The sequence below is a fragment of the Lathyrus oleraceus genome, chromosome 4 (genome assembly GCF_024323335.1).
Source record: "Lathyrus oleraceus cultivar Zhongwan6 chromosome 4, CAAS_Psat_ZW6_1.0, whole genome shotgun sequence".
NCBI classification, from domain to species: domain Eukaryota; kingdom Viridiplantae; phylum Streptophyta; class Magnoliopsida; order Fabales; family Fabaceae; genus Lathyrus; species Lathyrus oleraceus.
Window position 1 is genome coordinate 196,498,533 of NC_066582.1, and position 13,665 is coordinate 196,512,197.

Below are 13,665 nucleotides of genomic sequence, written 5' to 3' on the forward strand. Positions count from 1 at the left end.
GTTAGCCCGTAAAACAAAATTGAAAAAAAAACAACCTAAAAAATGTTCATGACCCATTTTGAAAAAAAAACATATGGCCCCATAATACTATCCATTAAAAAGAAGATTCAACTTGTTCTAAGAGTGCATCTAATATTTTTGACCTTGATGATTAAAATTTAGTTTTAGAATGCCACACTCTTATTTTGTTAGGTAATGTTAGTTTAACTTAAATATTTATTTTGGTTGGTTGAAACTTGAAAGTTAATACTTGTTGATGATTCTACTTCTATTTTAGGTAAATACTTGTTGAAGGTTCTATTTTTTATTGAAAGGTAATACTTTAATGGTTTTAGTCTTTTGTCACTTATACTTTCTAATTGTTGAGTTGATGTTTTCTTATTAAAATGTAAAAAAAATAGTCTTTTAATTTCTTTAAAAAATGAAAATAAAATAAAATAAAATAAGGTGGGTAAGTCCGCCGTCCGCCAATCCGCCACCTTGGCGGGACGGATTAAATTTTCATGCCCATTACGGGCATGCTCGTCCCACTTCTTTTTTGGCGGGCTTTAGGCGGGGCGGACGGTCCGTCTTGCCACCATGTGTCAGTCCAACTGAGGCATCCTTTAGAGGGATGCATAAAAATAATTATATCAATAAATAATTTAAAATAATAGTTATTTTAAAAATTTAATTGAAAAACTTAATTATTTAAAAAAAAACACATTTTTAATGGCATTAATGATGCTACCTAATACAGCTCTGAAAACTTTATTTTCACCAAACATTTTGAATTGTTAGCGTCACTCTCCATCACTCGTACAAGTTTCAGGATTTCTTAATTGTTGAATCGGAAAATTATCAATTTCATAAATGTAATACGATTTTATTTTAAATTTTTTACTTTAACAACGCCTTATTTTAAAATCCTCAATTCAACTGTCTCATATCACATCGTTATTAACGATCTCACATCCAAAAAAAAAATCAATTAATCTCGAATAGTATACAATAAAAAAAAATAAAGTTTAATAATAATTAATAAATGACTAAAAATTAATTTAAAGTAAATAAATAATTTTTAAATCTATAATAATTAAATTACGTGTCCAAATTAGAACATTATCTCCAAATGGACGAGGTGTTAATAGTCATATACCACTACAAATTTGTCAAGATCAATCAATCTGAGTTTTCTGATTGTCTTGTCTATAAATAGTAACGATGGGAAAATATTAATATTAAAGCCACAATCATCAATTCACCAAACACAACAACAATAGTAGTAACAGAAGAAAAAAAACATTATGAGTACTGAAAATCTACAAGATAGAAAACACTATGTTCTTGTTCATGGTGCTTGCCATGGAAGATGGAGTTGGTACAAGGTGAAGTCAATCATAGAATCTTCTGGTCACTTGGTCACTGTAATAGACCTTGCTGCTTCTGGAATCAACTCGAAGAAAATTGAAGATGTTGATACAGTTTCAGAGTATTCTCAACCTTTGTTGGAGCTAATGGCCACAATTCCTAGTAATGAAAAGGTGATTCTTGTGGGTCATAGTCTTGGAGGACTTAACATAGCACTTGCCATGGAACAATTTCCAGAAAAGATTGCTGTTGCTGTTTTCTTAACTGCTTTTCTTCCTGATATTCAACACAAACCATCTTATGTCTTGGAAAAGGTTTGTTTCATAACACTTCACAATTTTTTTCTAGAATTGCAAATACTATATACATCTACTAATATCTCAACTAAAACATATTATAGAAAAAAAATATATTTATTATTATTTCACACCTACACTATGAAGAAAAAAAAACTTAGGATTAGTTTTTCATATTTTACTTATATTTTACTTATGCCATTTATTATTATTTGCATGATTGTCATTTATCATTATTGAGTTTGGTATTATAATAATAAAAAAAAATTATTGGATATACTCATTGATTGGTTGGTTTCTGATATTCAACATCACGTGGTTCATTAAATATCAAATATTTATTATATAATAATTATAGTTGTAAAAAAATCAAATATTAATTATAGGATAATTAATGTTATCAATATTATTTTTATTTTAAAAAAAATTCATATATAAATGTTCCTCTCTCCATTCTTTTTTAGTTGTCATTTCTTTTTTATTTTTTGCACATGCAAGGAAGCTAATCATTATTGTTACTTTTCACACAATAATTCTTGTTTTACCTATAATATCCTTAATTATTTATTATATTCATTTTATTTTTTCTCTCTATCTCTATATAACAATTACTTAGAGATAATTTTGACAAAATTGTAATTAACACTACCTTGAATTTTGCAAGTGACAATTAAAAAAAATAATTTTTTTACAAGAAATGAACACGTAAAAAGAAACAGAGAAAAGAAGAGAGAGTATATTTAACTATATATTATTAAGCACTCATGTCCAATTAAAATTATGGATACCATAATGATCAGCTAAAATAATATTCAAATATTTCTTTCACTATAAGGCTCTAATAAAGTTTGTTCATATATATAAAAGTATAATTTAAAAAATAATTTTATTAAAAGAGATTAATTATTATATAGTATTAAAAAATAATTAAAATAAAAATTAAATTTTTATAAAAATTTAATGATCATAATTAATTGGCAATGTAAGCATATCAATTAAATTTTTATTAAAAACATATATATTATATTTATTGTTATAGTTATTGATATTATAAAAAAGAAAAAATATATATTTTGTAAAAATCAATAAAATACATGAGATTGCATTTTCTTATAATCATTGGAAGTAGGCATGACAACGAGTCAGAGGCGGTTTTTATATTTTTAAATTCAAATCCTAAAATAATCTCTGTTCTCTGTTCCAATTTTTATCGGAGATGAAGAATTAAAACTCAAACTCTTCACAAACGGGTTCGGTTTGGGTATCCTTACTTCGTCACTATCTATTCAATAAAATCAATTTTTTTAATAAAAATATTTATTTTTTCAAAATCAAATTACATTACGAATAATAAAATAAAAAAAATTCAAAAAATTTCAGCCATCCATTTCAAATATTTTAAATAATATATGCAAATCAAAATATTAACCATATATTTAATATTATAAATTATCAAAATTAAAATAATAAAATACGTTCAGGGATGGATTCAAGTGGGTATTAGTATCCCACTATCCGATTTGTCCCTATATTTTATAATCAAGTAAAACTCAAATTCAATCAAAATGGATTTTTTCCGTCAAATCGGGTCGAGGTCGGGTGAGTACATGCGGATGTGGGTTATGTTATCATGCCTAATTGGAAGGGTCGACTTTAACGAGGCTATTGTGCATAGTTCAATATTTATATTTCCATCATTAAAAGTATTTAATTTGTCATATCCTCACCTGTACCTGATATCTCCTATTTTAAATATTTTTATCATTAAATATTTTTTTAAATTAGATTTTTTTTTTAAAATTATCTATTTTTATTAGAAATTTACAATATGTACTAAATTTTTTTGAATTTTTTATTTTTTTATCGGAAATTCCATAATTTCCTATAAAAAATTAATATTTTCAGATAAAATTATAAAGAATATTGGAATTTTAAAAAAAAATCTAAAATTTTCAAAAAAAGTTTTTTACATTATCGAAAATTTGGAAATTTCTACTACATTATTGAAAATTTCGAAATTTCAAAGTATGATATGTGATAACACTTAATCATAGTAGAAAATTTTCAAAACACATCATTTCTATCAAATAATTAAGTGGAAAATAATTTTAAAAAAAACTTAACTTTAAATTTGCTGTTAATATTAGTATTCATCATGAGTAATTATTTTTTTTATAATTTCGATTTGTAATGATATATTAATTTTATATATTTTTTAAAATAATAATAATAAAAAGTAAAAAATCATTAATTTTATATTAACTGATTGGATCAATGAGTGTACGAATTCAAACACTCAAAATCAATATTCGAACCAAAATTATAGGGTTGTTGAAAGTTGAATTGGATATACTTGTAAATAATCGGATTCTTAGGTCAATTTGCACTTTTAGACCACAAGTGGTACAAAGCAAAGAGAATTTTTATAAATCAAAATAAATATGTTGAAGAAGTCTCGGACAAATTTGGCACGAAACATTGCAATTTTGGGAAGAATTCAATTGTTCCATGAGTCAAACTTGTGAAAGAGGAAGGTGGTTCCAACGTAGATGTTAGTGCTTAGACTTATCTTAAATTTTTAAAGGCTCCATGTAAATTTGTGTAAATTAGCCTAAATTTAAGAGTATTTAACTTGGCACACTCCAAAATTAACATGATATCCTCCATAGTTTCATAATTTTAAAAATATCCTTAAAAATTTTATAAAAATTTCAAATTTTTATACGAAATTTTCGATAACATTAGAATTTTCAATATACACTAAATTTCTAGTGTATTTATAATTTCCGATATACTGAAATTTCTAAAATTCACGTAAATTTAAAAATATTATTAAAAATTCTAAATGTTCCATTAACTAAAATGAAATTTCCATTAATTCATATTCAACAAAAATAAAAATAAAATAATAACATTAGCAAAAATTTCAAAATTTAATTAGACATTATATGATGTGTTTTATTCAACATTTAAAGATATACATAATTTTATTGAATTATGTTATAATTTTTTGTAAATAAAAAAAAATTATCAATTTTTAATTTAAAACACAACAAACAAATCCAACTCAATTCAACACATAAATAATTTGGCCAATTTAGTTCAATTTTTTACTATGAAATTGCATATCAATCCATTAAAATTTGAATAGATCTGTAACACGGGAAAAAAAATCATAATTCCAAGATCCGACAATTTGATGTTTAGTGACAATTTGATTCTTGTCAGCTATTATCACCGGCCTTTATTGGCCCGTAAATTTTAGAAAATCTTTTGTATTGACACTATTGACTATTAAGACCCTGTGTTGGATTTTTATGTTTTATGGAAAAAAGTTTGGTTTTATATACACTACTTTAATATGAAAAAATATAAATATTTTGGTCGGAAAATTAATACTGAAACCACTTTACAAATTGCAAATGATTTCAATAATCTATGTCTCAATCTTAAATATCAAGCAATATGGAATTGATAGAGTAATTATGCTCACCATTGAGAGTATTATTTTTCATAAACTTGAACAGTATATTGAGAGTGTCCCTGCGGCTGAATGGTTGGACACTGAATTCTTCGAGAGTGGAAACAAAACAGCAATGTTCTTTGGTCCCAAATTCTTGTCCGATAAGCTCTATCAATGCTCTTCCGCTGAGGTAAACTGCATGCTCTACTATTACAAATTAAATTAATGTTGAAATATAAAATAGTAACGATGTTAATAAAAGCAAAATATTGGATTAGACAGGATCTTGAATTGGCCAAGAGTTTAGTAAGGCCAGGGTCCCTCTTTGTGGAAGATTTGACTCAGCAAAACAAGTTATTCTCGAAACAAGGTTATGGGTCAGTTACAAGTACTTTTATTGTTTGCAATGAAGACGTTGCAATTCCATTGAAATTTCAACTCTGGATGATCCAAAATGGTGGCATTAATGATGTATTTGAGATCAAAGGCGCAGATCATATGGCTATGCTCTCTAAGCCACAAGAACTATGTGATTCTCTCTATCAGATAGCTACTAAATACGCATGAGGTTATGGAATAGCCTTTGGCTTTATTTATTGCATTTCAATTTTATTTGTGTTCGAATAAAGGAATATCCCCCGCACGTTTGAAACTGTGAGACACTTTATTGGAGAAGTTGCATGCATTGCAACTTCTATTTATTCCTCCAGGCATATATGTTATATAAAACTTACTTCATAAGTTTATGGATAATATAAGGTTATGTTTATGAGTATATGAAACTTACGAAATATTCAAATGTTCGCTTGTTAAAGAATTATAGGTTCCTTTTGTTTTTTAAAATCAAATTGTTCCTTTTTGTTACTAAATATCAATTCGCCAAATCCATAATTGAGTAGATAAAGTTTTCTGCTCACCCTAAAACATGATAACTTCTTGGATCACTAATAATATATCACAAGAGGTTGTCAAGGGAATTTTGTTTTGTGTGGCTGGCTTAGTTTTGACAGAATGGAATCGTACCTTCAAAAATGGAAACAGTGATAGGAACCAGGCACTAGACCGCTATTTCAGACGCTGCATGCGATATCCATGCTATCAATCACCCGACTCTCTTCAGAGATGGCATATAACTATAGATCAACTGATCCATCAAAAACTCAATACATATGGAGTGACCCAAGATTATATGGACACTACTAGCAGTCATTTCTCTCCTTTCTGTCCATCAATGCTACCACTACCTGTTTTCAACAAGTGTTCTATTCAATAAACAAACTAACATTTGAGCTTGACAACAAAATAATTTCTGGCATAACATTTTGAAATAACTCAAGAAGAAAGGCCTACTCACCAAATATGTAGTTCTATAACCATTAAAAATCACAAGATTCCCAAGCTTCCAGGGTTATACAAGATTCAAGTAGTTTAGTTAATTACTCAAGTTTCTGTCTGTCGAATAACTTTTCCTGGCAGCATAACTCTTGAAATCTTCTTAGACTACAAGAATAAGTTCATTACTATTTGTTGAAGATATACAAGAAATAAAGCATTCTTAAGCAACGTACCGTCTCAGAAGCACTTCAGGATTATATGGAAACAGGCACTTTTGATGAAGATTTCCAATGGAATTGTTTAAAGATAGTAAACATTCTGCAGCTTTCTTGAACTGTTCAATGTTATGGTGCTTGAAGTCATATTCATTATCTTCTTCAAAATTCTTGCTATGCAATTCAATACTTCCATTATTGTCAACCGAAGAAGGCGTTTCATCTGCAACTAACTGTGGATTATCCCCTAAAAGTTTTCTTCTCTTGCAAGATGATTGATTTGAAAGTTCTCCAGATAATGGAAATTCCACAAATAACTTCCATGAGTTGCATATCAAATTCATGCATCTACAACAAACGTGCAAAGAGGAAAACGTAAATACCAATTTTTCAAATAGCAATAGGTGTCAGGGTAAGTGCCAACACTAAAATTCACAACTTAATTGGTAATTCTCTCTTTCTTGAATTGTTTCACCCTTGACATTAAACCAACTATACATGAACCATAGATGCAACACACCAACCATAACATTAAACATCAAAATTGAAATTAATTATGTTTTAAAATACACATATGGCAGAAAACTAGTTACTAAACCCAGATCTGATTATAACACTCCCTGCTTATTAATAATCACAGAAACTCAGTAAAGGAGATTGTAGTCCAAAATAGTTAGTATAATATGTACCTTAGAAGATATTTAACACAGCTTATTCCAGTATCTTTTGAAATGAGATAGTCAAGAAGCACTTGATGATCATAATGTATCTGTGTGAGTAAAGGATAACATGATAAGTTTCTTTTTCAAAATAAAAATAAGGCAAATGCTAACAAGTTCCCTAAGGGAAAACTTGTTAAGGAACCAATATATAGAAATATTATCTTGAAATTTGCGTTTAAAAAAAATATATTTTAAGCTTTTTTTAAAAAGTTAAGTACACAATTTCCAAGAAAATATTTCTATCTTTGGTTCCTTAAACTATGCCCTCAGAACACTTGGTACTAGCAAGACCCTAAAAATAAATAGTGAAATGGATAATGAATTTTCCTATCTGCGTTTACTATGGAAGTAAAATACTAGCCTCTGAAAGAAACAGATGGAAAAGGTACACGGAATTAAAAATGTCAGACAGATCAAAATGAAAATCTCTCTTTACATCCTGGTATGCAACATCTTTTCTTCCAGATCTACATCATTAAAATCTCATTATAGTGGTAGTGAATCTTTCCATTAAGAGCTTACTAACAAAAAGTAAAAGATTAAATGCACTTGCTTACAGTTGCTGGAGACAAGATGATATGCTCATCAATTGCAAAAGCACTTCAAACAATAGATCATCCTGCCATTCAAGTGTTAAATAACCTCAATAAAAGATGTTATCACGAGACTTAAAACTATTTTGCTTAAGGAAAACAAGAAAGAGTTTGGACTCTCATTAATGACCCAGTTTAGCAAATATATGTTGAACCTAAGAAGCATGGGTACAGATATTCAAAATTCCCATTAAACTTTTAAGTATTTTGACATGAACTCAGCAGCTTCTTTTAAAAAAGTTTTCATGCTTCTCAGTTTCCAGTACATGATCACCCATCCTGACTTGTCAGAGACATCATCCTTATCAAACATTCATATGACACCACCAGAGTTTTTTAAAAGCTAAATTTTCAGAACCAAAAACTGCTTTGAAGTCAATGGCCATGTCAGACAAGCTTCACAGTTCACAGTCATTAACTAATGTTCACAAACAGCAAACAAACCTCATGAAGATATAGCTTGAGAAAAGACGACATGAAGTTCATACATATCTCTGAGTAGTTTTCACGGTTGATAGAGACCTCACTTGGAAGATGTTTTTGAATCCACTTGTAAAGCTCTAGTAATCCCTTTTTTATGCGAAAGTTATCAAACTCTGGATCTGGGTTATTGGTAAAATATGAGCTTAAAGCCGAACAATCACTGTGGTTTTCCTTTGATCCTCTTTGACTCACCAAACTGATAGAACAATCCAGTAAGAGGAAAATAGCTTGTCTTTGTAGATGGCTGGAAGACATCCCATATGTTTCTCCATCAGACAAACTCGATAAAAATGGAGAGTCTTCAAGACAACCTTGAGCAGACAGAAATTGAGTTAAAGGTTGCAGCAGAAGCTCTTGAAAGTAGTTATGAAGGATTTCAAGCCTAGAAAAAGAATCTGAACAGTCCATACACGAGAGCGAGCCAAGCCTGATCATCAGAATCTGCAGAAAACAAGGTAATTGGTTTGAAGAGTTCACTTCATAGGAGCAAGGTTGTCACTCAAACTCAATAGTCTATGTAAACTCGTGAATCTCATAGGCTCGGCATGTGAAGTCATAAGGGTTTCCTTAGTACAAAAGTAATACTTAAAACAGTTTGTAATATCTAAACACAATTTAATACTACATGCATGGTAAATATTCAACGCATTATAGTTGTAAATTAAACACAATTTAGCAGTCTATGTAAGACCATAACACCCGACAAAAACACAAATATAGCATTACAATCAAAATTGATGGACAATTCTTAAATCCTGTGATAGGTTTAGAACTCAGAAGACAAAAAGAGCATAACAAGATCAAAATCAAGTGACAAATCACAATGTTCCAAATACTAAAGAGTGAAGGATGGTAGGATTTGGTTTGTTGGAGTTGGATCAACTCAGTAGAGTTAAGGTTGAACATTATTTGAGTATATTCCCTATCGCTTGCATAACTAACTCTCAAGTTAGTTATGGTACCAGTTGGTCACTTTAACAATACTGAGCCCGCATAACTAACTTTCAAAGTTAGTTATGCCAGCTGTACAGGTGTAAATGACACCTGCTAGCTCACATTAGTATAACCTGCTACTGCAAGTAAACACTCGGCACATATAAATGCAAGTGGTGTAATAGAATTGTAATTCAATCAATCATTGAAATGAAACAGTTGGAAATGAATCTAAGAATTCATATTACAGTTAGTTGAGTTTCTAATATGGTATCAAATTGACAGTTACGATCCATGGCTGAATTCACTCCTCCATCACCGCCACTGTATTTGCAAAATTCTGGTGCTTCTCTACACTTGTAAACTTCATCTGAAGCGTATTCATCTTCTTTACACTTCCCTTTGAAGATTTCTGAGAAGTTAACTGAAGAAAACTTCCATCTATGGTGTCAACAAGTTGAACCCTATGTCAATGTGCACAATCTCAGAGTTTGTGGTTTGTCCTCGAATTCTTGTCAAATTCCTCACTGATGAGGATCAATGTGCTGTGAATATCAATCCTGAGCATATATCTTGGCGCATGCATGATGCATGTGTGATCAAATGCTCCTTTCCTGGCTTCAATCGACACTTTTAAGTGAAATTCTCACTCGTGTTCTTGGATGCGCGCACCCTCACGAACTTTGGGATCGTCTTTTCGCTTAGTTTCATAAGTAAACCCATTAGGTACCATATATGCATGTGTAGGCCCAATTATCCTAGGCCTATTAGGGAAACGATAGTTAGTTACAGAACATAGACGAAACAGATAAAAATGCACAAATACTGAAAAAAGTAGTGTATTATTCATGTAAAGGGCGGAGAATATTGTTCTCTGTAGGAGCATGCCTCTGTGGGCATTAGGATATTCATCCTTCTGCAGTTATCTTTCATTTACATGAATAATACACTACTTTTTCAGTATTTGTGCATTTTTATGTGTTGGATCTGCAGGTCTCTCAAAATCTTTTGAATATTGGTCATGTGAACAACTATAGTGTCTATTTTCTCCTCCATCTGTTGATTTTCATCTCATTAAAGCCCTGATCCCGTCACGAATCCGGCAGGTCGGACCATTTTTGCGTACCCTGTATTCACCACAACTTACAGAACATAGACGAAACAGATAAAAATTCACAAATACTAAAAAGTAGTGTATAATTCTTCTAAATGAAAGATAACTGCAATTGTTGCGTACTCGTATCACCGCAACTTACAGAATAAAGACGAAACAGATAAAAATGCACAAATATTGAAAAATTAGTGTATCATTCATGTAAATGAAAGATAACTGAAGAAGAATGGGTATCCTAATGCCCAGAGCCTAGCTCCTACAGAAGACAATGTTCTATGTCCATAACTACATAAATGATTTCCCAAAGATACCGCTTCTCTATCCTTCAACCCCTATATGACAAACTCAACCCTTTCCCTTTTTCTCTTTCCTTCTGTAACTAACTATCGTTTCTCTAATAGGCCTAGGATAATTGGGCCTACACATGCATATTTGGTACCTAACAATATACTATGAATCAAGGTCAAATAGAATAAAGTTAGTAAAAATCTCATCTAATAACAGAGATAATGTACAATGTACTAACAGAGTATATCAGCTCAAGTACTGAATGTTTGATGAAAGAAAGAAAAAAAACTCAAGCACTAAATTTGGTTTGAGATTGAGATGGAATAATTTTTGTCAAGGTTTGATAGTGTTACACAGAAACACAATAAATTAATATACCAAATCTTCTATTGATGAATTGAATATCAATCTGGAAAGGAGAAAAAATCTCTTCCAAGGGTTTCGTCTTACAACCACACCGCTTACCCGTTTTCCCATTGCTAACAATTTTTCTTTCCACTCCCTTCTCCTATTTTAGCTGAACCTCCTTTGCTAATAACCTAATAATACTAATTGACTTTTTGTTCTAGCTAACTATTAACACCTTAATGTAACCAATATGTAACATGTAACTAACTATTGATATTTGAGAATCTCAACACTAAAACTGTCGGCAATAAAATTTTACTTCTTGTTCTATGTATACCACAAGATGCACAAGGCATTTATATACTAATCATAACCTTCTTGTCCATAAAACTTAAAGTGGAAACAATGACCACTATTTGCATTCAATCCCAGAAGTGATGAAAAAATCAGTTATCAAGTTCTTGAACAAGTGGAAGAACCATACCAGCAATTTATGTTTCATGTAATGGATGATGCAAGTCTCAGAATTGTCTTCTTGCTTGCGGAGACACCACTTTACAAGTCTAGGTATAAGATTCATTACTGTGACAAATAGTGGATGCTTGTCAGCAGAATCACAACCAGTTTCCACAAAATCATTCCGGTCAACCAAAGTGCACAGTAACTGGAGAAAAGTCCCAAGAAATCTGATTCCAGGATCCATAGCACCCAAATTACTGAGATGCAGTTCATTCACTGGCAAGCTTTTCTTCGTTCTAACAACGTCACAATTCCAACACTCATCCAACGAATTCCAAGGCATTTTCAAAAGACAGGAATTAACAGAGTCATAGTACACTTTGACAAGGTCATCATCATAATCCTCCTTCAAATGTTTACATATAACACGAAGCACTCCAACGATACCAGCCACAGTAGACCAGTCACAATTCATCAGCCCATGTTGCAGCATGAAATCAACATCAGAAGAATCAAAGTTATTATTTTCAAACGAACACGAGAGCATTCTAGTAAAAGCCATTTCTAAGGAACAGCATAACAAATGAACGAATTCATCCCAATTGTTCCCCTGCAAATCATCACAAGGAATCATAAATATCATAAAGTATGCATAAGGATAACATTAGCATAACCTCAGCAACCGCTACGAATATTACTCACTGTCGCGAACACAAACTCTGAAATTAAAACAAGAGCCTTGACTGCAACATGTTGAACAAATTCATTTTTAACAGCTAACAAATTCACCTGCCACATAGAAAATACAAATCATATTCAAAAGAATTAAACAGAAAGCATGCCAATGAATTGCTGGTTCTGACACTCACCATTTTAGACACAATTTTCGGTAGACATTGATGATCGGAACAATGTTTCTCTGAACTGCACAATTCCTCTTTAATGGAAGATTCAAATTCACGAATTCTAAGCTGAATTTTCTTCACGACCTACAAAAAGAAATAGCCAGATAACCGAATAAATGAACAAGTAAGCAACTATAGAAGATTGAACTGAACTTTAAGATGAGAACCTGAGAAGAAGCGATTAGAATTTCCTTCTCGTTCTCTTTGCTCGTTGAAACGAACGCGCGTGGTTCCTGAGGTACATGGAAAGCAGGTTTGGTTTAACGGATCAGTTAAGAAAGGGAATACTATAGTTGAACGTGAGAATAGTAAAACAGACTGTGAAGGGGCTGAGAGACTCGTCGACGCAGCGGCAAAGCCACCACAGTTCACCGGCCGGAGACATTTCCCGAACTCACAAGTCGTTTATGCCGGAACGGGTAAAAGCACCAAACGCTGCGTTGCCGGGATGGCAGTGGGCTTATCGGGGCAACTTGCTAGTACTAATTGAAAAGAAAAAAAATTCCTTAATATTTCTTACCACCACGCCAAATTATCTAAATTTCTCTAATTTTGGGAGATGTATATCCCACAAATCAAATTTTGAATGAGTTTTGAAATATTTGAGAGATACATGTATATAATAATTTTAAAATACAGGCTCAAAAGTCGCTATATACGTGAATTGGATCGGAGATATATCTCCGAGAATGTTATGGAGATGTAACGTCTTAGAACTTGTCTTTCATGTTATATTTTGTTTATCTGTATTCAAATAAAAACTTACCATATCATAGGATCGAAAAACAAAAATCTTCGTACATAATTATAGATGGTCAAAAGATGACATATATAAATAAAATACCAAAAAATCTTAAAATATCATATAGTCGAGACTAATAAAGTAGCAATACCGTCAAAATAAAATACATGCCATAATACTACCATTATAGATTAAGACACTATTGTGTATGTCTGACTACCACTCATCTACCTCCTCTGTCTCCTCATCCATCAATCTCACCCGTCCCCCCGTGCTATCTCTGATACATTAATGTCCCTCGTGCCTCCGTCATGATGGCATCTAGGACTTGTTTCACATCAGACTCATCAGAGAAGATACTTATGTCAATGCTTGTCTGAGCAATCTCCACTATGCGACGACACCTAGGCAGGACATCC

The 13,665-nt window shown here is 31.3% G+C and overlaps 2 protein-coding genes across 2 annotated transcripts; one reads left to right on the forward strand and one right to left on the reverse strand.

The window, feature by feature from the left end:
• The first annotated feature begins 1,161 nt into the window (after positions 1–1,161).
• On the forward strand, positions 1,162–5,884 carry LOC127074492 (salicylic acid-binding protein 2). Its single transcript, XM_051015823.1, has 3 exons — positions 1,162–1,664; positions 5,174–5,299; positions 5,392–5,884. The coding sequence occupies exons 1-3, from the start codon at positions 1,287–1,289 to the stop codon at positions 5,674–5,676; spliced, it is 789 nt and encodes a 262-aa protein (XP_050871780.1). The 5' UTR covers positions 1,162–1,286; the 3' UTR covers positions 5,677–5,884.
• LOC127074491 (uncharacterized) lies at positions 5,025–13,073 on the reverse strand. Its single transcript, XM_051015822.1, has 13 exons — positions 12,824–13,073; positions 12,672–12,737; positions 12,469–12,588; positions 12,302–12,388; positions 11,625–12,209; positions 8,419–8,898; positions 7,939–8,000; positions 7,743–7,848; positions 7,349–7,428; positions 6,678–7,007; positions 6,464–6,609; positions 6,133–6,353; positions 5,025–5,313 (listed from the first exon to the last, which is right to left on the reverse strand). The coding sequence occupies exons 1-11, from the start codon at positions 12,887–12,889 to the stop codon at positions 6,546–6,548; spliced, it is 2,046 nt and encodes a 681-aa protein (XP_050871779.1). The 5' UTR covers positions 12,890–13,073; the 3' UTR covers positions 5,025–5,313; positions 6,133–6,353; positions 6,464–6,545.
• Between the last annotated feature and the right edge of the window lie 592 nt (positions 13,074–13,665).